This window comes from Balaenoptera acutorostrata, chromosome 15 (assembly GCF_949987535.1).
Source record: "Balaenoptera acutorostrata chromosome 15, mBalAcu1.1, whole genome shotgun sequence".
Taxonomy (NCBI): domain Eukaryota; kingdom Metazoa; phylum Chordata; class Mammalia; order Artiodactyla; family Balaenopteridae; genus Balaenoptera; species Balaenoptera acutorostrata.
The window spans coordinates 326493-352085 of record NC_080078.1 but is presented as its reverse complement, the minus strand read 5'-3'; the positions used below and the strand labels follow the sequence as shown (position 1 = coordinate 352085).

Sequence of the window (25593 nt, the reverse complement as noted above, 5' to 3'; positions counted from 1 at the left end):
CATACGAAGGGTCAGTCTCCAAAGCAGTAGAAATAAAAGCAAAAATAAACAAATGGGACCTAATCAAACTCACAATCTTTTGTACAGCCATGGAAACCATAAACAAAACGAAAAGATGACCTATGAACTGGGAGAAAATATTTGCAAATGATGTGACCGAGGGATTAATTCCCAAAATATACAAACAGCTCATACAACTCAACAATAAAAAAACGAACAACCCAATCGAAAAATGGGCAGAAGACCTAAATAGACATTTCTCTAAAGAAGACATACAGATGGTCAACAGGCACATGAAAAGATGCTCAATATCGGTAATTATTCGAGAAATGCAAATCAAAACTACAATGTATACACTGATGTGTATAAAATTGATGCCTAATAAGAACCTGCAGTATAAACAAACAAACAAACAAAACAACTAATACTAAACTTTCCTTGGGTTATGTGTATGGAAATATGTTAATATAAATGTTTCAGACATTACATGAAATTTCTAAAAATCTTATATGTTCTGATATAATGTTATAAGTCATAATCCTAGTTATTACTTTAAAATGTATATCTCAAAAATAACTAATTTTCTTGTCAACTGCATTATTATGACTTTCATCAAATCTTTAACTGTGGTCATTTTTAAGTCTTTTGTCATTTACAGACAGTTCTGGGTGTACTCTGATGCTTTTGCAAATATGTTCCTATAAAAGGGTTTCATCTTCAAGAAATTCATGGAAAAGACTCTGACAAGTACAGGTTTCTGGTAACTGACTGTACTGCTGAACTGAATGAATAAGCATTTTCAGAACTCTAATGAAAAACTGATGAACTCGTAAAAGTGCTAACAAAAGATCAAGATGAAAAAAAAAATTAATTACATGGGACTGAGTGAACTGATGAGGATGAGTATAATTTTTGTGACTTTCTGTCTGAATTTAAAAAAAAAAAAATCCCACAAGGACACAGAGGCAAAGAATATACAAATAAATTTTCACTGCAAAGTAAAGGAACTGTTACAGTGGAGGATTACTGGACTGAATGTCAATATTATGATATAGTATGAGTGTGTTTCATGTTTGGTAATTGCAATCATTGTTGCTTTTGTTGTGGTCATCCATGTACAATGCTTGGTGTCAGTCTATCTCTTGTAAAAATAAAATACACTGTGTGTGTGTGAAAAAAAAAAAAAAACTACAATGAGGTATCACCTCACACAGGTCAGAATGGCCATCATTAAAAAGTCTACAAATAACCAATGCTGGAGAGTGTGGAGAAAAGGGAACCCTCCTACACTGTTGGTGGGAATGTAAGTTGGTGCAGCCACTATGGAGAACAGTATGGAGGTTCCTCAAAAAACTAAAGATATAGCTAACATATGATCCAGCAATCCCACTCCTGGGCATACATCCAGAGAAAGCCATAATTCGAAAAGATACATGCACCCCTATGTTCACAGCAGCACTATTCACTATAGCCAAGACGTGGAAACAACCTAAATGTCCATGGACAGATGAATGGATAAAGAAGATGTGGTATATATATACAGTGGAATATTACTCAGCCATACAAAAGAATGAAATAATGCCACTTGCAGCAACATAGATGGACCAAGAGATTGTCATACTAAGTAAAGTAAGTCAGAGAAAGACAAATACCATATGATATCACTTATATGTGGAATCTAAAATACAACACAAATGAACTTATCTATGAAACAGAAATAGACTCATAGACATAGAGAACAGACTTGTGGTTGCCAAGGGGGAGGAGGGTGGGAGAGGGATGGAGTGGGAGTTTGGGATTAGCAGATGCCAACTAGTATATATAAGTTGGGTAAACAACAAGGTCCTACTGTAGAGCACAGGGACCTATATTCAACATCCTGTGATAAATCATAATGGAAAAGAGTCTAAAAGACAACATACATATATGTCTAACTGAATCACTTTGCTGCACAACAGAAATTAACACAACGTTGTAAATCAACTATACGCCAATAAAAAAAAAAAAGAAGAAAGAAACAAATCAAGAACCTGTGGTTGGAGGCAGGGTGGGGTGCTGCGAGCAGCCTGGGGCCAGACCCAGGCCGGGAGCGGGAGGCCAGCTCCAGCTGGGGGCCCTGCGTACCTTACACCAGCCCCAAGCCTCGGACGTGGAGGACTTCCGTGGGAAGGAATGAGATGATATTTAACGTATGGATGGACAGGACACAAGGAGGCTGGCACTTCTGCTGTTGGGGCCACAGGGGTCACGTGCCGACCACCCTGCAAGTCCCCCACCGGCAACCACTGCTCCTCCTGCCCCAAGGGACCGGAGCCCTTCACCCCATCCACCCTTTGGGAGAGAGCCTGCCCTCACAGCCTTCAGTCTGTCCCCCACGGCCTCAGATCCACGACACGCCCTCTGAGCTGGCTTCTGCCAACAAAAGAGCCGGTTCTCTCACCTCCACCTGCCTGCCTGTCTTGTCTGTCTGTCTCTCCTCAGGCCCCAAAGCCAATGGAAGGAATTACCCCAACACACCAACCCTGGCTCCATCCTCCTCCCAGGCCTCGTTTGCCAACCTCTGCGGCTTTTCAATTAAATCACCTTGATGGAGGAGGATGTTACAGATGCTTCTGCAAACCGTGGAAATACTCAGTTTAGAGTTTCTTCCTAAAAGGAAACAGTCCTCTTCCCCATTCCTTAGAATTAAGAATAACAAATATATTAAGACAACTCAGCTCTCCCCCAGCTTCTCAAAGACGTGAAATAGGAACACCTGTGACCGCGAATGATGGAAGGACATTTAACGTCACATATAGTGTCTTTAAAAAAAGACAAAAGTGAGTGAGTGACAAATAGCACACTGGCACACTTCTGGTGGAGAAAAGGGACTGCCTGGAGGAGAAACTCTGGTTACCTGCGGGACGTCATCAAAGAGCCGCTGAGCAAAGTGAGGAAGGACGTCGTCCACTGACTTCCCGCTGCCAAACTGGATCACCGTGCCCGTGGCCTCGATGACGGCCACCCGCACCTTCCAGTGCTGGTGGGAGATGGACTGCATCAGGGGGCCGATCAAGGACTCCGACTGCATGTGGAAGTGGTCTGTGGGACGGGGAAACCATCAGTCACCAGGGGAGCCTGGGAGTGTCAACCCTGGTCCGGCTCCCTTGGGCTGGCCACACACAGCTTTGTACCCACAGCACCAGGAGAGGCGCAGAGTTGGGCGTGTGACCCAAACAACACCTCTCCGACCCAGAGGCTTGGGAGGACCAACGGGAAAAGGCTGGGGCTGGACCCATCTCAGCTGAACACAGAGCAGAGAACCTGAAGCTGCAGATGGCTGTGACAGGCACTCCAGAGTACGCTGAGTGGGGAGACACTGCGCGTCCCCACCTCTGGATGAGCCTGCAGCCAGACACCCAGCACGACCGCAGGAAGCTGGATCAGTACCGCCTCAGGCAAAGCCACCCCACTTCCTAAAGGCCTCACAGGAAGTCACGACCAGGGGTTCTTCGTGACAGCCAAGCGAACCCACTGGTTGAGCAGTTGTGCCGCTGCTTGAGACCCTTCTGTAAGGTCGCTATTTCAGTGATACTTCGGGCGAGTTCTTTCAGCGCTCGGGTCCTCAGATCAAGGCAAGCTCTGGTCCACTACTGCCCAGTGTGCGGGGAGCCAGAGGAGAGACCCCGCGCGCAGAACTGCGGGGTGGGGGACAGAGGGGACGGCGCTGAGACGGGGAGATGCTTCACTCGGCAACCAGCGAGCATCCACTGCGGGCAGGCACTGCGCTCCGGGCTGCGGGTGCAGCAGGGCGCGGACCGGGGCGGGCTTGGGAGGGGGCGACGTGGGAGGAGACAAGGGCGGGCACCTGGCGTGGCGCGCGCCAGGCCCGCGGCGCACTCGCAGCTCTCTCGGCGCACGGCGGCGAAGGGGTCAAGCAGCGTGCAGCGCAGCACGCGCACCGCGTCGTCCAGGTGGGGCGCGAGCGCAGCGCCGCTCAGGCGCACGGCCAGGTGGAGCAGCTGCACAAGCGCCAGGCGCAGCTCCTCGCAGGCCTCGGGCGGCGGGCGGCGCGCGGGCTCGGGGCCGGCCAGGCGCGCGGCGAGAGCGGGCAGCAGGCGCGGGAGGGCGTCACGGGGCCGCGCGGCTCGCCGCAGGCCCAAGTCCAGCAGGTGCACGGCCAGCGCGCGGCAGCGCTCGGCCGGGTCGGCCAGGCAGCGCAGCAGGCGCGGCAGCAGCAGGCGCGCCCACGGGCCCTGGAAGGCGGCGGCTGCGGCGGCGGGGTCGCCGTCGGGCGCCTCGGGCCGCGCCGCCTCCAGGGCGCGCTGCAGCGCCTCCAGCGCGCGCCGCCGGCCCAGCTTGCTGTCGGCCTCCAGACCGGGCAGCAGGCGGCTCAGTACGCGGCTTAGCTCCGCCGCCTCGGCCGTCTCGGCGGCTCCCGCCGGGTCCAGGGACGCCGCGGCCTCGGTCGGCACCAGCGCCGCCATCTTCCCCGCGTTGCTAGTCACCAGGGGAGACCGGCGCTTTTACGACGGTCGCGGCGCGGATTACGGCGCGTTTTCCGGTCGTCTCCGAAAGTAACTTTATTGGCAGCTCGGAACACTGACAGGACACGGCCGGGGGGCGGGGCCGGGGCGGGGAGTCGGAGGGCTGAGGGGACGCGGGCCAGGCCGGGGGTCCTGGGCAGGTCTGAAGCCCGATATGATGGCCGCTGCGGACTTGTGTTCAGTGAGGCGTGGTGGTCGTGCCCTTTCGTGTCCTCAGGTGGCTACTGTGACCCTCACCTCTCCTGCATGCCCGGGTCGGACCAGTTCCGTCGGATACGGTGACGTGGAGAGGGCACCTGGTCTCTCCGGCTCGGGTCTTGGTCTAGTGGGTGACACGTTAATCAGCGTGCAGTTACCGTGGTCCTGAGGGATGAAGGCCAAGGAACTTGGCGTAGACTGGAAGGCTTCCTGGAGGAGGTGACAGCCCCAGCGTAATATAGGGGGTAAGTAAGAGTTAACTAGGTGAAGGGGTCGTGAAAGCGTTGCAGAGGGAGGGGTCAGCATGGGCAAAGGCCTATGGTGGGAGTGGGACTGCTCAGTTGTGCCCCCCAAAGTTCACGTAGTGGAGTCCTGACCCCCCCAGGACCTCAAAACATGACCTTACTTAGCAATAGGGCCATTCAGACTCATCAAGTTAAGAAGGGGTCATTAGGATGGGCCCTAATCCATATGACTGTGTCCTTGTAGAAAGGGGAAACTGGAGACAGACAAGAACACAGGGAGAACGATGTGAACACGGATGGCCATCTGCAAGCTCAGGAGAGTGGCCTGGAACAGACTCACTCCCTCAACGGCTCTCGGGGGAAGCAGCCTCTGACACCATGATCTTGGACTTCTGGATTCCAGAACAGTGGGGAGATAAATTTGTGTTGTTTAAGCCACCAGGTTTATGGTACTTGTTTGGGCAGCCCCAGGAACAAATACGGGGAGGGGGCCTGACACTGTTCCGGGAAATGAAGAAAAGTGCCCTGTGGCCAGAGCCCAGGGGCCCAGGGGGAGCAGGGTCCTCTGGGTGGCTCCACTGGGTCCCAGTGGGGGATGCAAGGGGGGATTTAAGGTGGGAGAGTTTCACGTAAGGTTTGTGTTTTTAGAAAACTGCTTTGGCTGTTGCAGAACAGGTTAGCAGGGAGCCAGGCAGTCGCCACATGAGGCCGTTGCGAAGGCCGTGCTCTGGCTGAGATGAGCGAGTAAGCACTTAAATGGGGTGGTGGACTTCCTGCCCCAGAAGTTGCTGCAGACTCACTTTCCCGGCTACTCCCCACGAAGTACAACTAAATGCCTTGCAGCTAGTTCAGCAGACAGTGGGGAAAGGCTCTGAGCTGGAAAGGAGGTGGGCTGACTGGGGACTCCGGCACGGGAGGAACAGCCATGGGATGGGTCCCTGGGGTTTCTCTTTCTTGCTTACAGGTTCCTGGAATAGGCGCTAGAGGGGGCTGCAAGCCAGACGTGCCGACAGGCCACTCACGGAGTACATGATCACTGCCTCGGCATCTGTTCTGTATGGCCCTCTGCCTGCGGGGTCTTGAACTGACAGGAGCCCTCCCTCAAGTGCGTGCCCTAGGTGACAGCCCGCAGAGTCACCAGTAAACCGAAGTTCCTGATGTTGTGACCCCCCCCAACACCCTTGTGATAACCTCTCTCCTGTGGGCCCCGTAGATTAAACCCCTGTGAAGCTCACCAAAGCCCTGCTCCCTCTGGTTTGAGCTGACCTATCCAGCCTTAGCCCAGGAACCCCAAAGCACAGCCCTGTGGACCTAATACAGGTGTGTGCCCCGGGTCCTGACTCCTGGGCACTGTGCCTGTACCTCCTCCAGGACCTGTGAGTCATAAGCTTCTCTGTTCCGCTATTTCTTGAGGTCTTTGTTGAACCACCAGGCAGCCTGGCCACATGCCTTCTGACACTGCAGGCAGCACCCACGGGGATGGAGTGACAACCAGGGCAGCACCAGGAGAATGGAGCAGACAGGAAGGGCATTGCAAGGGCCGGGAAAATAAAACTGTCATTGGAACCACAGGCCATAAAAGTAGGCTGGAATTTACACACTAAACCTAAATGGGGTGACTTTCTGCTGAAATAGAAGATTAATTTTTTTTTTGATGTGGACCATTTTTTAAAGTTTTTATTGAATTTGTTACAATATTGCTTTTTTTTTTTTTTTTTAATGTTTTGGTGTTTTGGCCACGAGGCATGTGGGATCCTAGATCCCTGGCCAGGGATAGAACCTGCACCCCTTGCATTGGAAGGTGAAGTCTTAACCACTGGACCACCAGGGAAGTCCCTGAAATAGAAGATTTAAATAAAATCAGGTTTCTTCTAACACAATAACCAAAATGTCCAGTATACAGTAAAAAACCACTGGTCATACCGAGAACCAAGGAAAACCATTATTTGAACATGAAAAGTGAACTGACGTGAACACCAAGATAAATCTTGGAATTATCTGACAAGGATTTTAAAGCAGTCATAAAAATGCTTTTAAAAATATTTATGAATTCTTTTGAAACAAATGAAAAATTAGAAAATCTCAGCAAAGAAGTAGAAGTTGTTAAAAAACCAAATGAAAATTACAGAACTGGAAAATACAATAACCAAATTAACGTTGTGTCCATCACCGGACACAGTGATCACTTCACCCCTGGATGGACATGATAATAAAGTGGAGGTGACAGGAAAGAATCAGGAAACTCAAAAGGTAGAGCAATAGAATCTGCTCAGTCTAAGCACCAGAGAGAAATAGACTGAAAAAGAAAAGTGCACGGAGCCTCAGATCCACAGGACAATCATTTTTATCACCAGAGTCCCAGAACAGGAGGAGGGAGAATGTGGGCTGAAAAAGTGTTTGAAGAAATAATGGCTGAAAACTTCCCAAATTTGGTGAAAGACATAAACCCATAGATACAAGAAGCTAAGGAATCCCTATGTAGGATAAGCCTTCTAAAAATCCATACTAAGAAACATCATAATTAAATCTCTGAGGACTAAAAACAGAAAAAAAATGTAAAAACAGCCAGAGAGAAATGATGTGTTTCCTAGAGAGGAACGCCAGTGTGAATGACAGATTTCTTATCTGAAATCACAGCAGCCGGAAGGAAGTGGCATATTTTTTATATCTGATGGTTGAAGCAAAAACTATAATACTGGGACTTCCCTGGTGGTGCAGTGGTTAAGAATCTGCCTGCAAATGCAGGGAACACGGGTTCAATCTCTGGTCTGGGAAGACCCCACATGCCGCGGACCAACTAAGCCTGTGCACTGTAACTATTGAGCCTGCACTCTAGAGCCCGTGTGCCACAACTACTGAGCCCAAGCGCCTAGAACCTGTGCTCCGCAACAAGAGAAGCCACCGCAATGAGAAGCCCACACACCACAACAAAGAGTAGACCCTGCTCGCTGCAACTAGAGAAAAGCCCGCATGCAGCAACAAAGACCCAATGCAGCCAAAAATAAATAAATAAATTTATATTAAAAAAAATTATAATACTGATGAGCTCGGTGCACACGGGGGAAATATTTACAATAATTATATTTGAAAAGTGAGGACGGTAAAGGGAGGTTTCTACGCTGCACTAGATTTGGTGAAACATCGGTACCAGTAAACTGATAATTACATACATGCACGGGAGTGTGTAGAACAGCCACTAAGAAAAGTAAACAGTGATATACTCAATACGTTATAAAGTGGAATTCTAAAGATATTCCAAGTATCCCACAATATGGCACGAGGAAACAAACACAAATAATAAAATGTCAAACTTAACCTCTAATTATCAATAGTTCAAATGTAAAGGGCCCATACACACCAGTTAGAAGACAAAGATTTGCAGAGGGAATAAAAAACCACGACCGAACTATATGTCATTTACCGTATGCTAAAACTCACTTCAAACGTAATGATGTGGGTAGGTTGAAAGAAAAAGGAAAAAGATATCATGTAAACATTCATTTATAAAAAGCACGATGACTAATAGCTAATTTCTCTTCAGAGCAAGGGAAATTTCTACAGAAAAAGAGGTCCATTGTATAAGAATAAAAGTGTCAATCCACCAGGAAGATACATAGCAATCGCAAATGTTTATGACCCAAACAACAGACCTTCAAGATACACGAAGCAAACACTGGCAGAGCTGAAAGGAGAGAGACCAACCCCCAGTTACAGGTGAGGACCTCAGCACGCACTCTCCACAACTGCTGGAACTACTAGACATTCCACAAGGACACAGAACACCATCAACCAAAGGGATCAGTGGACATTTACAGACCCTCCACCCAACAGAGCAGGATGCCCGTTGTTCACAGGTGCCCAGGAACGTGCCAGGATAGACCGTATCCATAAGACAGACCTCAGCAAATGTAAAGGAAGTGAAGTCACAGCATGTTCTCTGACAAAAAATGGAATCAAACTAAAAGTCAGTAACAGACAGACAATCTTCAAACATGGAAATTAACTCGGTTCTACTCAGAAATAGAGAGGAAGGAACTATTGCTACATGCAAGACCTTGGATGCATCGCTAGGGGATTATGCTGAGTAAAAGAAGACAATCATAACAAGATAGCGATAGTGTGATTCCATGTGTATAACATGCGTGAGATAACATAATTACAGAGATGGGGGACACATGAGTGGTCTCCAGGGGTTAGGGATGGGCTGGGTGCGACTACATGGGTGGCAGAAGGAGCCTTGTATAGTGATGGTGCTTGAGTGTCCTGATTGTGCTGGTGGCTACATGAGTACTTAGGGGGGATCTGACCTCTTGTCCCCTGTCCCCAGACATTCTTCCAGACTGAAGAGAATAAACAGGGGCAGTAGAACAGGGGGACCAAGGAGAGAAAAGTCTTTATCTGAGCAACATGAAACAGGAACAAGAAGCTACGTAAAAGAAGCTACGTAAAAGGTCGATGATAGAAGCAGAAATGCCAATTTCTGGTTAGTAGACGTCCTAGAAAAAGGGATAATCAAAGTGGGGCAGAGAAGCTATTCAAAGGGACAACCGAGACAAATCTGCCAGAGTTAAAAGTGAAAGACCTTCAGATTGAAGGAACTACACAGCGCCAGTGAGGCACACGTATTGACATGTTGTGAAACTTAGAAATATCAAAGAAAAACAGGAGTTTGTAGGAGACTGCCAGAGAGAGAACAGGGTGCCTTCAAAGGGACAAGAGTCAAATTGATGTCAGATGTTTTTCTTTAGTTCCACAAATACCTTTGTTATTGCTTCCAGTGGCCCATTCAGGGTAAAAAAAAAAAAAAAATGTTGATTTGTTTTTCTCCAACAGGAAAATATACAGACAAATCTGAACACAGTAAAGGAAAGGGAGTGATAGAGGTTAGAACAGAAATTAATGAAACAGTAAAACGAACATAAAACAGAGATTATTAAAACCAAGAGTTTATTCTTTTTAAGGGCTAATAAAATCAGTAACCTGCCTGTCAGGACTGACAAGGGGAAAAAAAAGTTCAAAAGCACAAATACCAACATAAGCAGGGTAAAAGTTTATCATGAAAGGTTCTAAACATTAAAAAGATACTAAAGTAATAATACTTTATGCCCAAAAAGTATAAAATAGAGGAAATCCTAGGAAAACATAATTTACTAAAACCTCCACTAGAAGAAATAGAAACTCGGAATAGTCTACTACCTATTAAAGAAGTTGAATTTATCATTTCAAAGCTTCCCACAATAAATGCTATAATCACAGATGGCTTTACCAGCGAACACTTCAGAACACTTAATAAGGAAATAACTCCAACCGCCAAATTGTCTTCTAAAGTGCCTGTACCATTTTGCATTCCCAGACAGTAATGAATGAGAGTGACTGTTGCTTCACATCCTTGCCAGCAATTGGTATTGTCAGTTTTTTTTTTGTTTGTTTATTTATTTATTTATTTATTTATTTATTTATTTATTTATTTATGGCTGTGTTTGGGTCTTCGTTTCTGTGCAAGGGCTTTCTCTAGTTGTGGCAAGTGGGGGCCACTCTTCATCGCGGTGCGCGGGCCTCTCATTATCGCGGCCTCTCCTGTTGCGGAGCACAGGCTCCAGATGCGCAGGCTCAGTAATTGTGGCTCACGGGTCTAGTTGCTCCGCGGCATGTGGGATCTTCCCAGACCAGGGCTCGAACCCGTGTCCCCTGCATTGGCAGGCAGATTCTCAACCACTGCGCCACCAGGGAAACCCGTCAGTTTTTTTTTTAATGTTAGCTATTCTAATGGGTCTGTAGTGGCATCTCGTTGTTTTATTTGCAATTCCTTATGGCGTATGATGTTGTGAATCTTTTCATATCCTTGTTTTCCATTTTATATCTTATTTAGTGAGATGTACGTTCAGATCTTTTGTCCATTTTTAATTGTATTTATTGTTGAGTTTTAAGATTTATATATTTTGATATGTCTTATCAGATATATATTTTACTATTTTCTCTCACTCGGTGGCTTTTCATTTTCTTAACAGTAATTGGCAGAGCAGAAGTTTTAAATTTTAATAAAATTCAACTTAGTTTTTTTTTTTTTTTAAAAAAAGGAAATAACTCCAATCTGAAAATAGGAAGAGAGAACATCTCCCAACTCATTTTTTGGAGCTGGTGTCACAACCTTGATCCCAAAAAGTGAGCGGGAAATTATGGAAAGGAATATTAGAGATCAACATTTTTCAACACAGATGCAAAAATCCTAAACAAAATCTTAACAAATTAAATCTGGAAATAGGCACTTTAGAAAGGATAATACATTGAGACCAGATTGAGTTTATTCCAGGAATGCAAGTTAATTTTTTAACAAAAATTAATGTGATTTACCACATTTTTAAAAATAAATAAATAAATTTATTTATTTTTGGCTGCATTGGGTCTTTGTTACTGCTCGCGGGCTTTCTCTAGTTGCGGTGAGCGGGTGCTACTCTTGGTTGCGGTGCATGGGCTTCTCATTGTGGTGGCTTCTCTTGTCTTGGAGCACGGGCTCTAGGTGTGCGGGCTTCAGTAGTTGTGGCTCGTGGGCTCAGTAGTTGTGGCTCGTGGGCTCTAGAGCACAGGCTCAGTAGCTGTGGCGCACAGGCTTAGTTCTTCTGTGGCGTGTGGGATCTTCCCAGACCAGGGCTTGAACCTGTGTCCCCGGCATTGGCAGGCGGATTCTTAACCACTGCGCCACCAGAGAAGTCCAACCACATTTTTAAAAAAGGAGAAAAATGGTGTGATCATCTCAGTAGTTGCAGATAAAGCATTTGATGAGATTTGACGCCCATTTGTCATTTAAAATCTTAGCAAGTTACGACTAGAAGGGAGGTTCTCTAAGGCATGTGTGCCAAAATCCCACAGCCAAAAACCACGTTCCGTGTAGTTGTTTCCAAAGTAGCCTATTTTTCCCCAGCTCTGCACACATGGCCAGTCTTCTCCCGGTAAAGTGGAGCCCCAGCTGGCCTGTAACTCGTGGCCGTCAGAGTGTGGCGGAGGAGGGCCCAGCCGCTTGTGCCTGGTGTGAAGGTCTGGCCACCACCTCACCTGTTAGGATGGTTCTTATAAAAAACAAGCAGAAACGGACAGACGTTTGGGAGGATGTGGAGGAATCAGGACCCTTGAGCCCCGCTGGCGGGAATGTGCAGCCACCGTGGAAACAGTGTGGTGGTTCCTGAAAAACTTAAACAGGATTAGCGAGTGATCTGGCAACTCCCCATCTGGATGTATGGCTGAAAGAAGGGGAAGCAAGGACTCTTGGGTTTGACACCCTCGTTCGCAGTAGCATATTCACAGCAGCTGAAAGGTGGAAGCACCCCACCTGCCCACGATGGGTGGGTGGATACACAACACACGAGGCATATATATGACTATCAGCCTTAAACAGGAACGCGGAGCTGACACCTGCTACCGTGTGGATGAACCTCGACCACGTTAAGCACAGTGAGCGAAGCCAGCCACAAAAGGCCACGCGTTGTATGATCCCATGTCCATGAGGCACCTGGCTCAGTGGCCTGGGCTGGGAATTCTAGTTGCCAGAGGCTGTTCCGAGATCAGGTTTGGGGCAGGTGGATGGATGGTGGAGTAAGAGGGGAAAAGCAAAACTTCTCTGTCCTTTCCCGGCCCACCTCCCGCCTCAGCCTCACCAGAGGAGGGGAAAGGCTTTAACTTTAAGTCAGGCTGGAGTTATGATCATCTCATAGCTCTGGACACTTACAATGACCGAGTTGACCCTGGGTTTATATCTTAACATGGCAGTAGAACTTTGAAATTCTCTACGTTTGAGCTAAAATGTTTAGGCAGGAGCAGAGAAGGAAACTCCTTCTCCGAATAGGTTTTAAAGACCCGGCCGAGGTAGGAAAAAGCAACTTCAGGTCTGTTCCAGGACCCCCTCGTTCAGTGTCCTGGTTACAAACGTTGTGAAGTGTGTCGTTTCACCAGCATAATAAACTGATGTAAGCAGATGTGCTTGGTTGGTCCATTCCTTCGCTATCTCCTCTGGCCGGTTCTCGTGGGGCGCTCGGGAGTCCCCGGCATCCGCAGTAGCTCCTCCTCCTCACGGAGCCCGTGCTCGATGCTCGGGGCCGGGGTGGGGGGGGGGTGGATCCGGGGAAGACACTCGTCGGGCACAGACGAAAGCATGATGGGGCCCTGGGGACGGGAGCCCTTGCTGCCTGAGGTCGTCACCAGCTTTGTTTTCTGCAGACGCTGGGGGAGTCACCATAAACTCAGGACCTTACACCCCCTGAGTACCTCAGCGTCTGTGGGTCAGGAGTCCAGGCAGGGCTCAGCTGTGTCCCCTGAAGGTGGCCCCGGGTCCACCCAGAGGGCTGGGTCCTCTGCTGGGAGTGCCTTGGATGCGCCTGGGGGCCACCCGCCGCACCCCCAAACCATCCCCGGATTAGATGCATTGACTGGGTCCCGCTGCCTCTCAGGAGCCTGCGGCCACGCCCCAGGCCGTGTCCCTCCCCTTCACCCCCGCTCTGGGCTCCCTGCTCTCCCGACCCCAGCTCCTCTCCCACTGCTCCGGGGAGGGATTAGCTCGCTCCCCCATGAGGGACGTGGCTGGAAGAGCTGTAATTGGCAGCGTTCCTGGTCACGGGACTTGACCGTGTGCCTCTTGCTCTGCTGCCATCCCCTGGTCCCCTCAGTCCCTGTCAGCTGGGGTTGAGAGCCACACCCACCTCGACGGGTGGGGAGATTCGATGGCTCTTCCAGGTAAAGCCCCCGGCCCGGCCCCACGCTGGTCAGCTGGCAGGGCCCACGTCAGCACCGGGTGGGCGGGTGAGAACCCTCCTTTCCTCACCCCAGCAGATATCTGTGTCTGTCTCCTTGCCCTGCAGAGTCTAAACAACAGGACACAGCATCCGTGCTCCCTGGGGCTCTCGGCACCGTGGCGGGGGGATGGGGGGACAGAAGCTCAGCAAATGGCCTCTGGCACACTTAGAATAGAGCAGCGGCTGCAGAGAGCCCTGGGCGGCACCCCGGGGCCCAACCTGGCCCTCAGGTGTGGGAGCCACAGGGAGGGTTCCCCGCAGAAGCAACGTCCCCATTGAATCTTGCTGGGTGAAAGGGACTTGGCAGAGCCAGGAGTTTGGGGCGGGGGAGAGGGGTGGTTGGAAAATTATGTGGTTTTGAAGTTGGACCTTTGCAAGACTTGGTGATTCGGGTTCCAGGGCTGAGGTGAGGACCTCGGGGCTGGGGCACGTGAAGCCCTTCTGCTGGCTGCGCTGGGGTGGGTCCTTCCCCGTGGGTGGAGGGGACACACAGACCAGCACGACTTGCTGGGACTTCTGAATGATGACACGATCACCATTGCATGTTTTCAAGACACCCAATAAACCGGGACTTGTCACCATCCAGCGGTGGTGACATCGACCTAGCTGCGTATGGCATCACTGGTCCCCACGGTTTCCTGTCCCTGCTCCGTGAGGGGGGTGCCTGCCGTCCTCACGTAAGGCCACTGGCCGCCGGTGGTCTAGTCAGTTTCCCCGACGGACCCTGTGCTCGCCGCCCCCCATCACGGAGGGAGAGGGCCGGGGGGATCGTGTCGCTCAGGGTGGAGCCGCTTGGATCAGCTGCAAACAACCCCTGTGCCATCAGTGCAGACGTTTACTGGTTAACACAGCCTGGCCCAGACACAGGGCGAGGCCGGGCTTGCTCGAGGGTCCCTGGCTCCCCTCCTTGAAGCAGTGAGTGAGCTGGATGCGTTGGAAGCAGTTCCCTTCCACTCAGGCGACGCAGGGGGCAGGGGCCACAGGAGAGATGGGGGGGCTTGTCTGCAGGCTGGGCCACGGGTGGGGGACCTGGCCCCGCACTACCCCTTGAGGAAGGTGGGGAGGGAGTTCTTAGGGAGAGCCTGCCTGTAGCCCCCGGATGGCAGGGCCTCTGAAGTAGCTACCTGAGGAGCCTGGAAGGGTCTGCAGGGGACAGGCTGGTGGGAGCTGCCACTACGGTGGTGTGAGGATGGGGCTCGTCCAGCCACAGCTGAGAGAGGCCGAGGAACGAAGTTTCTGGTGGGCTTGGTGCACCCAGCCGACCGCCAGGCCCTGAACCTGGAGAGGTCCTTGTCTTGCAAGACGTGGTCCAGGGGGCTCCCTGCCAGGATGAGGCTATGTGTGTGTGGGGGGCTCGGGCTCAGAAGGCCATCCTCGGAGAGGGTCTCCCCCTCCCACGGAACCGTGCAGGGGGAAGGTCCCTGCAGAGATCCCTGGAGCACCCCAGGAGAGTCCGAGAACAAAAGCCAGCCCTGGAGCATATGCCCCACCCAAGTCCGTCAAGTGAAACCTGGCCCTAATTTTTTGTCATCCTCTTCACCAGGCCGCCCTGAGGAGCCAGCAGTAACTGGAGGGGGAGGAGGAGGGGCAGCAAGGGGGGAGAGGAGGTCTGAGCAATCCAGGCAGGCGGAGCTGAGAAACAGCCAAGGTTTAAATTAGTTGTGGAATAAAGTTTTGATTCAGTTGAGACTGGACTTCAGTTCCCGAAAAGGACTCTTGCAATAAGTGTGATGGGACAGGTGTGACTGCACCTGAGGCGGGGATGGGCCAGGAGGCACGCCGAGGGCAGGGGATGAGGAGGCAGGAAGGAGCTCCACGTGTGACCACCTGAGCACATCCTCTTCCTCTCGCCTCAAGCCGGCAGGAAGAAGCTGGGTCAGCCTCAGCCCTGCTGGCGTGCGTGTGGGGCAGCCGGCCACCCTGCAACGTGTCTTTGTGGATGGGGCAGTATGGGTGGGGGAGCAGAGGTCTTCCGCTTTAAAGGCCTGAGATCCCTACCCCATCTCCTGGTATTCAGACCGCTCCAGGTAAAGCGTTGGGGACCCCCCAACTGCCCGAGATGACGTTTCCACCACCACCCTGGCAGAATGGGAGCAAAACATGACTTTAGGCAACAGGAAAATAAGGGTGATTCCCTTTCCTGCAGGCCTGGGCTGGTGAATTAGGGGCTGTGCTGGCCTCTGACCTCCTGGAAGCCCATGGGTGGTGGGAAGAATTTAGGATGACCCTGTGATTTCCCCCTGGGGCATCTGGGTGAAGCTGGGGCCCTTAACCAAGAAAAGGAGTAGCCTAGACCTGCCTGGCCACCAGTGCAGGCCCTGTGACATGTAGATGTGACACCCCAGGTGTGAAGGTGGGGGAGGCCATCACCCCCAAGGCAGCACGTGGCTGCCACCAGCCAGGGCGGACAATCTGGGCAATCGCAGGGTCTCCAGTGGAGGGGGTGGAGGTGTGAGGGGGGAGCCTGGGGGGCGGTAGTAGTGGTCCCGGCCCAGCTGCGCAGCTTCACATGGATCTGTGGGTCTGTCTGTGCAGCGTGAGGCCTGTCAGCCTGAATGCCGAGGGGGCGGGGGAGGGGGGGGAGGAAGGGAAGAGAAGGAGAGAGGGAGGAGGGGGAAAGAGGGAGGGGGACGGGGGAGGCTGCCGGTGAGGGCAATCTGGGGGGGAGGGGAGAGGTGGGTCCTGGGGATGTGGGCGATAGACGGGGTGGGGGGCGGGAGTGAGATGGGGCGGGGAGGGGGCGAGCGGGGAGTGGGGGGAGGCCGGGAGCGCGGTCGGCGGGAAGCGGGCGGCGGGGCGGGGGGTGGACCGGCGTGGCGCGGGGGCGGGCGGAGGGCGGCGCCGCTGCAGTGCGGGACCCGCTCGCCCGCCGTCCCCGCGCCCGCGCGTCCCCGCGCAGCCGCCTCCGGCCTCCGGCGCCGCGCATCCAGGTACGCGGGGCTGGGGAGGGGTCTGTTCCGGAAACCCCCGCCTGCCGGGAGGCCCCAGGAAGTTTGGCCTTCGGGGAGCCCCCGCCCCCTTGGCCGGCCCGGGGCCGAGGCGCAGCGGTGGTCGGGGGGCTGGGGGGCTGGGGGGCCGGGGTCGCCGGGCTGCGTGCGCGGCGCTGGCGGGCGGGCCGGGTTCCGGGCCGTCATTGTGACCTGGCCGAGCGCGGGCCATTGTTCGCCGGGTTCATCTTCCTAGGAGGCCCGTCCGCGGGGCTTCGTTTGTTTTCGTTTCCCTTTCTTTTCCTGTGGAGCCCGTAAGAGCTCCCCCCGTCCCCCCGCCATCTCCCCGGGAGCTCGCGGAGGGCGCTCCAGGCACACACTGTCCTCCAAAGGGGGAGGGATGGACGCAAGTGAGACCCCATAACCGCCTGGGCTGCACACGCAGGGCCCCGCTTCCCCGTCGTCAGGTTTCTCAGCCGCGCCCGGAACCTGGCGGATCCCCCTCCATCCCCGCGAGCATCTGTTTAGAGGTGAGCTTTGCCCCCCAGGGTGAGAGGCCTTTGCCAGCAGCAGAATAAAACGCCTGGCGTGTCACCAGGTCACGTCGGTCATCAGATAAACCTTACGGTGCGTGTAAGACGCGTGTTCACAGGCCGCGGGAGTCCTGCCCCTCCGAGGCCGGCAGGACTCGCGTTTTCCTCCGCAGGAAGCGGGCAGCGGGTCGCCATGGCCTCGCCATCGGCTCAGCAGCTGGAGGAGGACGACGGCCTGAGGGGCTGCGAGCTCTACGTGCAGAAGCACAGCGTCCAGCAGGTGCTCAAGGACTGCATCGTGCAGCTCTGCATCTCCAAGCCCGAGCACCCCATGAGGTTCCTCCGGGAGCACTTCGAGAAGCTGGAGAAGGTCAGTGGCTCCGGCACCTGGTCCTCCCCCCGCCGCCCCCCCAGCCGCCCCCCCCAGCCTGTGCAGGTGTGTGTGTGTGTGGCGCCGAAGCCCCGTCGGGCCTCCCCTCCGCTACCTGCGTGCTCAGGAGGGGGCGGGGCGCCCGCGGGACGGCCTCCTGCGGCTTTTTGCGGGGAGGTGGGCAGGGAGGCCACGGTGGCTTCATTCCCGCCGCAGAAATCCTCTCTTCTTCCAGTGGCTCAGGGTCCAGGAGGCCTCCTGGAAGGCGGTGCGGACGTTTGGGAACTGCTGGCTGTGACTATAGCTTGTGGGGTCGCTGGCGGTTCTCAACTCGGGGGACTGGTTAGAGATGCCATTGGCACTGGGGTAAAAGGAAACAGCCCTGATAGAGAATGTGGCGGGGCTGTTGGAGGTCAGATTCCCTTGATTTTCGTCTCTGAGCCTCGGCAGACGCTGGCCTGCCCCTCAGACATGTGGGGGGAGCACGTGCCACACCGCCCCCTCTCTCCTGAGGAGGGAGACGCCCAGCTCACTCCTGCATGGATGACAGCTCTCACCCCCTTCCTGGTTCATCCTGGAAGCATCAGGCTGGGGCAGGAGCCGCTTGTGGTCCCGTCTAGCTTTCCCTCCCTCGACTCACGCCTCCTGCCTTCCTCCCTGGCCTGGCCACCCAGATCTCTCTCTGGGGTGACCTCAGGTGCCTCCTCGTGGTCTTTGTATCACGACCTACCTGTCCCTGGGGGCTGAACGGGACCCCAGCTGGGGCCCAGGTCTGTTTTAAGCACCTCTGTGTCCCCGAGCTCAGCGGTGTTTTACTTCTGACGGGCACTCCTGTGGACAGAGGTAGCCTTAACGCAAAGGAATGGGTTTATTTCTTCCCTTTAAAACAGTCTGTTAAAACACATTTTAAAGTAATACATGCCTTTTAAAGAAAATTTGAAAAGTTCAAAAGTGGAAAGAAGAAGTGGAAATCACCTGAAGTCCTTTCCACCTGTTCCCCCCAACCGTGCATTGTGGTTTTGAAACATAGTTGGAATCATGTTACAGATGCAATTTTATATTTATGTTGTTCATTTGTTATACATTCTTCATGGTCCTCAGTGTAAATGATTGTGTAATGTGTTGAGAAGATCCAGAAAAGTTTTCTCAATGTTTTCCTCATGATTAGACAGTTGAGTTGTTTTCAGTGTTTTAATATTAAAAATAACACCACCCATTTTTTAATTGGGTTGTTGGTTTTTTTGATATTGAGCTCCATGAGCTGTTTGTATGTTTTGGAGATTAATCCTTTGTCTATTGTTTCATTTGCAAATACTTTCTCCCATTCTGAGGGTTGTCTTTTTATCTTGTTTATGGTTTTCTTTGCTGCGCAAAAGATTTTAAGTTTAATTAGGTCCCATTTGTTTATTTTTGGTTTTTTTAAATTTTCATTACTCTAGGAGGTGGGTCAGAAAAGATCTTGCTGTGGTTTTATGTCAAAGAGTGTTTTTCTCTAAGAGTTTTATAGTGTCTGGTCTTACATTTAGGTCTTTAATCCATTTTGAGTTTATTTTTGTGTATGGTGTTAGGGAGTGTTCTAATTTCATTCTTTCACATGTAGCTGTCCAGTTTTCCCAGCACCATTTATTGAAGAGGCTATCTTTTCTCTATTGTATGTTCTTGCCTCCTTTGTCGTAAATTAGGTGACCATATGTGAGTGGGTTTATCTCTGGGCTTTCTATCCTGTACCACTGATCTATATTTCTGTTTTTGTGCCAGTACCATACTGTCTTGATTACTGTAGCTTTGTAGTATAGTTTGAAGTCAGGGAGCCTGATTACTCCAGCTCCATTTTTCTTTCTCAAGATTGCTTTGGCTATTTGGGATCTTTTGTGTTTCCATACAATTTTTTGTCCTGATTCTGGGAAGAATGCCATTGGTAGTTTAACAGGGATTGCATTGAATCTGTAGGTTGCTTTAGGTAATATAGTGATTTTCACAATATTGATTCTTCCAATCCAAGAACGTGGTATATTTCTCCATCTGTTTAAATAGACATTTCACCAAAGAAGACATACAGATGGCCAAGAGGCACATGAAAAGATGCTCAACATCACTAACTATTAGAGAAATGCAAATCAGAACTACAATGAGGTATCACCTCACACCGGTCAGAATGGCCATTATCAAAAAATCTAGAAACAATAAATGCTGAAGAGGGTGTGGTGAAAAGGGAACCCTCCTGCACTGTTGGTGGGAATGTAAATTGATACAGCCACTATGGAGAACAGTATGGAGGTTCCTTAAAAAACTAAAAATAGAAGTACCATATGACCCAGCAATCCGACTACTGGGCATATACCCTGAGAAAACCATAATTCAAAAAGAGACATGTACCACAATGTTCACTGCAGCACTATTTACAATAGCCAGGACATGGAAGCAACCTAAATGTCCATTGACAGATGAATGGGTAAAGTAGATGTGGCACATATATGCAATGGAATATTACTCTGCCATAAAAAGAAACGAAATTGAGTTATTTGTAGTGAGGTGGATGGACCAAGAGTCTGTCATACAGAGTGAATTAAGTCAGAAAGAGAAAAACAAATACCGAATGCTAACACATATATATGGAATCTAAATAAAATGGTACTGATGAACCTGGTGACAGGGCAGGAATAAAGACGCAGACGTAGAGAATGGGCTTGAGGACACAGGGTAGGGGGGAAGGGGAAGCTGGGGCGAAGTGAGAGTAGCACTGACATACGTACACTACCAAATGTAAAATAGCTAGTGAGAAGCAGCCGCATAGCACAGGGAGATCAGCTCGCGCTTTGTGACCATAGCGGGGTGGGATAGAGACACAAGAGGGAGGGGATATGGGGATATCTGTATGCATATGGCTGATTCAGTTTGTTGTACAACAGAAACTAACACAGCCTTGTGAAGCAATTATACCCCAATAAAGATGTATAAAAAAAAATAATGCCACAGGGACATATTTGTACATAGATTTTTTTTTTTTCCTGTATGTAGTAGTGTTTAGTACAGCTTTTCAGAGATGGAATTACTGAAATTCCAGGTGGAATTACCAGGTCACAGAAATCTTGTTGGTGTTGTCAAGGAGCTCTCCAAACGCAGCACTGATTCAAGCCCCGCCAGACAGTGTGCTTGTAGCCACCCACCCTAGTCAGCTTTGACTGTTTTAATTTAAAAACCTGTTTTCCAGGGACTCCCCTGGCGGTCCAATGGTTAAGACTCCACCCTTCCAACGCAGAGGGCGTGGGTTCGATCCCTGGTTGGGGAACTGAGATCTCACATGCTGCGCAGCCAATAAATAAATAAATAAACCTTAAAAAAATAAATAAAAACCTGTTTTTTAGTTGATAGGTGAACGTGGCCACGTGGCTTGAATCTTTGGTTACTTTCCAGGTCGCCATGTGGGGGAGGAGTCCAGTCGCTGGCACGGAGGACAGGGGACTTGGGGGGGGGGTTGGTGCTTGTTTCCTGCACGTTTGAAGAGGGAGGGTCAGGTGGGTGACAGTACATCCTCATTTAACTCTACTTGTTCACAGATGACCCCAGCCGGGTGACATGTCTCACAGGACGGGACTTCTCAGCCGGACCAAGGCAGGGAGCCCATTAGGAGGCCAGAGGCAGGGTCCAGGCCAGACCTGAGCTGAGGCTGCAGAGTGAAACTAGAGCAGAGGGTCTCAGCGGGGGACCTCTTGCCTCCAGGGGACATTTCAGTGGCCCAGATGCTTTTGGTTGTTAGACTTGGCAGGGGTGAAGGTGCTCCTGTCCCCTGGGGGTGGAGTGAGAGGGTCAGGTGGGCCGTTTTCTTTGGGGGGCCTTTCCGGTCTTGCTGGTGGGTTGGGGGTGGGGTGAGGAAAGAGGCATGGGCCGTGACTCCTCGGGTTTGGTCTGAGTCCTGAGTGAAGTCCTGAGCCAAGAAGGGGCCAGTGGGAAGAGACAGAGACAGGGTTGGACAGGAAAAATTAAGAGTAAGGCTTTGGATGTGTTTAAGTTGTCAAAGAGGCTATGAGTTTGGAGCTTGGGGGAGAGGCTGGGGTGAGCATAGAGGTTTAGGAAGATTCACTGATCATTCTTGCCTGGAGAGGCAATTTATTACCTGCCTTTGACAAGTAAGGACTGAGGTCTGGAAGAGGTAGGGTGACTTGGAAGGCCTAGGTTCCAGGCTTCGGGGCTGATTTGGTGGATTCTCTGAAATCGTGTGCAAGCTTTTATAGGCGGGTGCATTTTACTGGGGAGAACATCCCCAGTGTTTGCAGTGGATGTTCAAATGGACCTGGGATCCCCAAATGTAAAGTGCCTTAAGGTGTCCTGAAACCACAGGGGGGGTCTCATTTCCTGCTGTGTCTGCTGAGCAGGGTGACCAGGGAGCTGCTTCGGCCTGGGAGCAGTAAAGGCTCTGGCTTTGGGGCCGGGGTGTGCTGGGTCCCGGGCCCCTCTCTCTGCAGGAGGCTGGCCAGGCCGGAAGCCTGGGGAGGAACAGTTTTCTCCACCTGTGTTGAGAGCAGGAAGTGTGTGTGTGAGGCCTTGATAAGCAGAGGCTGCAGCTGCCCGCACAGGTTGGTGGGGATGGCCCAGCTCTCGGGGTGCTGCCTTGGCTGGGGTGTGGCCTCGGTGTGTGAGCCGGTGAGGAGGTGGCCTTATTCTAGGGTGGAGGCTTGAGGGGGGAAGATAGTCCACACCCGCTGGCCAAACACAGCCTTGGAGCTTCTCCAAGATTCAGTCTTTTGGCGGATCGTGTGATGATAAGTCATCAATCCCTTTAATAGTGGATTTTAAATTGTGCAGGAAAGATTACTTTATAAAAATGCAGCCATGACCCTGCACCTGTGTACCCACCCTACATTTTTCCGAGGACTTTTCTTGCTCTGCAGGACACGCTTACATATGGATGTGGATAATTGTATATATGTGCATTTTTTGTTTGCTTTTTTTCTTCTTAGTAGCATTTTTTATTGTGGTAAAACATAGGCGACGTAGAATTTACCATTTTGGCCTTTTTTTAGTGTGCATTTCAGTGGCATTAAGTGCACTCATGTTGCCTTGCATCTGTATTAGTAGCATTTCTGTGGCCTTTTGTGGCTGTAAAGTTTTCCATGACGTGGATGTGTCATCGTTTCTACTTTATTTCCATCGTTTTGTGTTTGATGGCTTTCAGTTTTTTTGTTTCTTTCTGCTCCAGAAAACACCTTTAAGCCAAGGAAATGATTGAAAAGAAAAAATGGGTAAATATGCAGGTATTTCAGGAAGGGCTCTGGGGGCCGAGTGTCTGTGTGTGTTTACAGCTCTTGAATCTTGTCGCCCATCTCCTCCCCAAGGACCGGGTGAGCTTGTGGTCTTGCGACCCTGAGCCCCACGCCCTTTCCTGAGTCCTCGCCGACGCCGCTCTGCTCTCTTTTGTGGCCGTAGATGCCTCATCCAGCAGGCTTTCCTTCCTGGTGCAGTGGTGGCTTCCCTCTGGTCCGTTGGTCAGACAGCCGGCGACCCAGGCTCACTCTGTGCCTTTAATGAAACGAGCAAGTTACGCTGCATTTCCCTTGGGGAGAACCCGGCCCGCGGCTTTCGTGGAAGTGAATTCTGTGAGGGCCCACAGGGCCCTTCCTGTGGCCCTTCCTGTGGCTGTGGTCTACACTGGGCATCAGATGCGTCTGGTGACTGTGGAGGATCAGCCTGTGTTCCCTGGTGACCAGCACTGCATGTGTCTTTCTGGTGGCAGACAGAGGCGTCCATGGGCGGGACTGGCATTGAACTCCCGAGGGTCTTGGAGGGGCGCCCCGTCCCCCCGGCACGTTGATTGCCCGGGCCTTCCGGTGCTGGGGGGACCACCAGGGAAGCCAGGGTGGAGGCCGTGAGTCCACGATCAGCCCGGGGGCCGACAGGAGGCCGTGCCCTGCGGGGGGCGAGGGTCATCGCGGGGCCGTTTTCGGGGGGCACGCTCTCTGGACGAAGGCTTGTCCTCGGGGCGTGGGCTGGGCGGCTAACGGGGCGGGGGCAGCTCGTGCCACCCCAGAGCCGTGGAAGGCTGGAGCCCCGGAGGTGGTGGCTGGAGCGTTGGGTGGGCTGGAGGCTGGGGCGGGAGGCCGTCAGGAGGTGGCAGGGCGCGGGGACCGGTGGTCCAGGCTGTAGTCTGGGTGGGTTCTGGTGGCTGCCCGTTCTGCAGGGTAGAGGGGCCCCGGGGAGGCTGTGCGAGCGAGGGGACAAGAGGCGTGCGGGAAACCTCTGTGCCTCCCTACGATGTTTGCCGTGAACCTGTAACTACTTAGGAAAACCAAGTCTTTGAAATTAAAAAGGAAAAGAAGGTGGGTTCCCCCACACCTTTGGCCCTGATGGTTTCTTCCCTGGTCGTTGCGACGTCTGCTTCACTGAGGGGCGGGTGTCGGGGAGGCCGAGTGGGTGGGGTGCTGGGAAGGTGGAGTGAGGAGGGTTTGCAGAGCAGCTGGGGTGCGGGTGCTGGGGTCCCCAGGGTTCTGAGTGCGGGTGGGAGGGTCCTGGGCGCTCTTAGACCGGGCAGCCGGTCCCAAGGTCTGCCGGAGGGTGGCGGAGGCAGCGAGCTTTGCGGGAGGCTGAGGCTGGGGGTGCAGGGGTGGCCGGAGACACTGGTGGCCGGGGTCCTCCCCAGGCCCAGACGGGCCTCAGAGCACCAGCCAGCGAGCGCTTCGAGGGAATGACAGCCAACACCGATATGCTACTATTGAGTAGAGTCCGCGGCGCCCCTGAGGGTTCGCTCTTGGTGTGCATTCCGTGGGTTTGGACAAACCTCTGACCTGTTTCCATCATCATAGCGTCATGCAGAGTAGCCACTGCCCTAAAAATCCCCTTTGCTCCGCCTGTTCGCCCCTCCCCCCCCAGCCCCCGGCAACCCCTGATCCTTTCACTGTCTCCATAGTTCCGCCTTTTCCAGCTACAGCGTTTAGCCTTTTCAGACTGGCTTCTTTTCACTTAGTGATACGCACTTAAGGTTCCTCCAAGTCTTCTCATGACTTAATAATAGCTCATTTATTTTTATTGCTGAATAATATTCCATTGTCTGGATGGACCCCAGTTTATTTATCGATCACCTTCTGAACGACATCTTGGTTGTTTCCAAGTTGTAGCAATTGTGGATAAAGCTGCTATACGGGTCCGTGTGTAGGTTTTTATGTGATGTAAGTTTTAACTCATTTTGATAAATACCAGGAGTGCAATTGCTGGGTTGCATGAAGACAGACACCAGATTGTCTTCCAGAGTGGCTGCACCGGGAGATCCCTGGTCGTCCAGAGGTTAGGACTCCACGCTGTCCCTGCCGAGGGCCCGGGTTCAGTCCTTTGTCGGGGAACTCGGATCCCACAAGCCGTGTGGCGCAGCAAAGAAACAAGACAAAATAAGACAAAAACACACAAACAGAGAAACCCAAAGCGGCAGTGCCATTCTGCGTACCCACCAGCCACGGATGAGGGTTCCTGCCGCTCTGCATCCTCGCCAGCCTTTGCTGTTGTCGCCGCCTGGATTCTGGCTGTCCCGATAGGTGTGTAGTGCTGTCTCACTGCTGTTTTGATTCGTGTTTCCCTGAAGACAGATGAGGTGGAGCGTCTTTCCTGTGCTTATTTGCCATCTGGGGATCTCCCTTGGTGAGGTGTCCAGATCTTTTGCCTGTTTTCCAGTGGGGTTGTCTTCTTATTGTTGAGTTTTTTTTTTTTTTTTTTTTTTTATTTATTTATTTTATTTATGGCTGTGTTGGGTCTTCGTTTCTGTGCGAGGGCTTTCCCTAGTTGTGGCAAGCGGGGGCCACTCTTCATCGCAGTGCGCGGGCCTCTCACTACCGCGTCCTCTCTTGTTGCGGAGCACAGGCTCCAGACGCGCAGGCTCAGTAATTGTGGCTCACGGGCCCAGTTGCTCCGCGGCATGTGGGATCTTCCCAGACCAGGGCTCGAACCCGTGTCCCCTGCATTGGCAGGCAGATTCTCAACCACTGCGCCACCAGGGAAGCCCCTTATTGTTGAGTTTTAAGAGCTTTTTGTA

The 25593-nt window shown here is 51.8% G+C and overlaps 2 protein-coding genes and 1 long non-coding RNA gene across 6 annotated transcripts in view; 2 read left to right on the top strand and 1 right to left on the bottom strand.

The window, feature by feature from the left end:
* The window catches only part of DNAAF5 (dynein axonemal assembly factor 5), a 35668-nt gene extending 31164 nt beyond the window's left edge, over positions 1-4504 (bottom strand). The window contains exons 1-2 of the mRNA XM_057529416.1: positions 3848-4504; positions 2897-3081 (exon numbers count right to left, since the gene is read on the bottom strand). Of these exons, the coding sequence (XP_057385399.1) occupies positions 2897-3081; positions 3848-4466 (804 nt within the window). The 5' untranslated portion in view covers positions 4467-4504. The remainder of the gene's footprint in view (positions 1-2896; positions 3082-3847) is intronic.
* LOC130704894 (uncharacterized) lies at positions 3720-9112 on the top strand. 2 transcript variants are annotated; one of them, XR_009005450.1, is made up of 3 exons: positions 3720-3953; positions 4744-4969; positions 5214-9112. It is a non-coding gene; the product is annotated as an uncharacterized LOC130704894 (long non-coding RNA). The 2 variants fall into 2 exon arrangements; XR_009005451.1 differs by lacking the exon at positions 3720-3953 and having other exon boundaries at positions 4627-4969; positions 5214-5418; positions 5934-9112.
* A 7476-nt stretch (positions 9113-16588) lies between these two features.
* Positions 16589-25593, top strand: part of PRKAR1B (protein kinase cAMP-dependent type I regulatory subunit beta) — an 86338-nt gene continuing 77333 nt past the window's right edge. The window contains exons 1-2 of one of the 3 annotated variants that reach the window (XM_057528309.1): positions 16589-16679; positions 17383-17579. In XM_057528309.1, coding sequence (XP_057384292.1) covers positions 17403-17579 — 177 coding nt within the window. In that variant the 5' untranslated portion in view covers positions 16589-16679; positions 17383-17402. Of the gene's footprint in view, positions 16680-16856; positions 17207-17382; positions 17580-25593 lie in introns of those variants that run through there. The other 2 variants (XM_057528310.1, XM_057528308.1) reach the window with 2 other exon arrangements.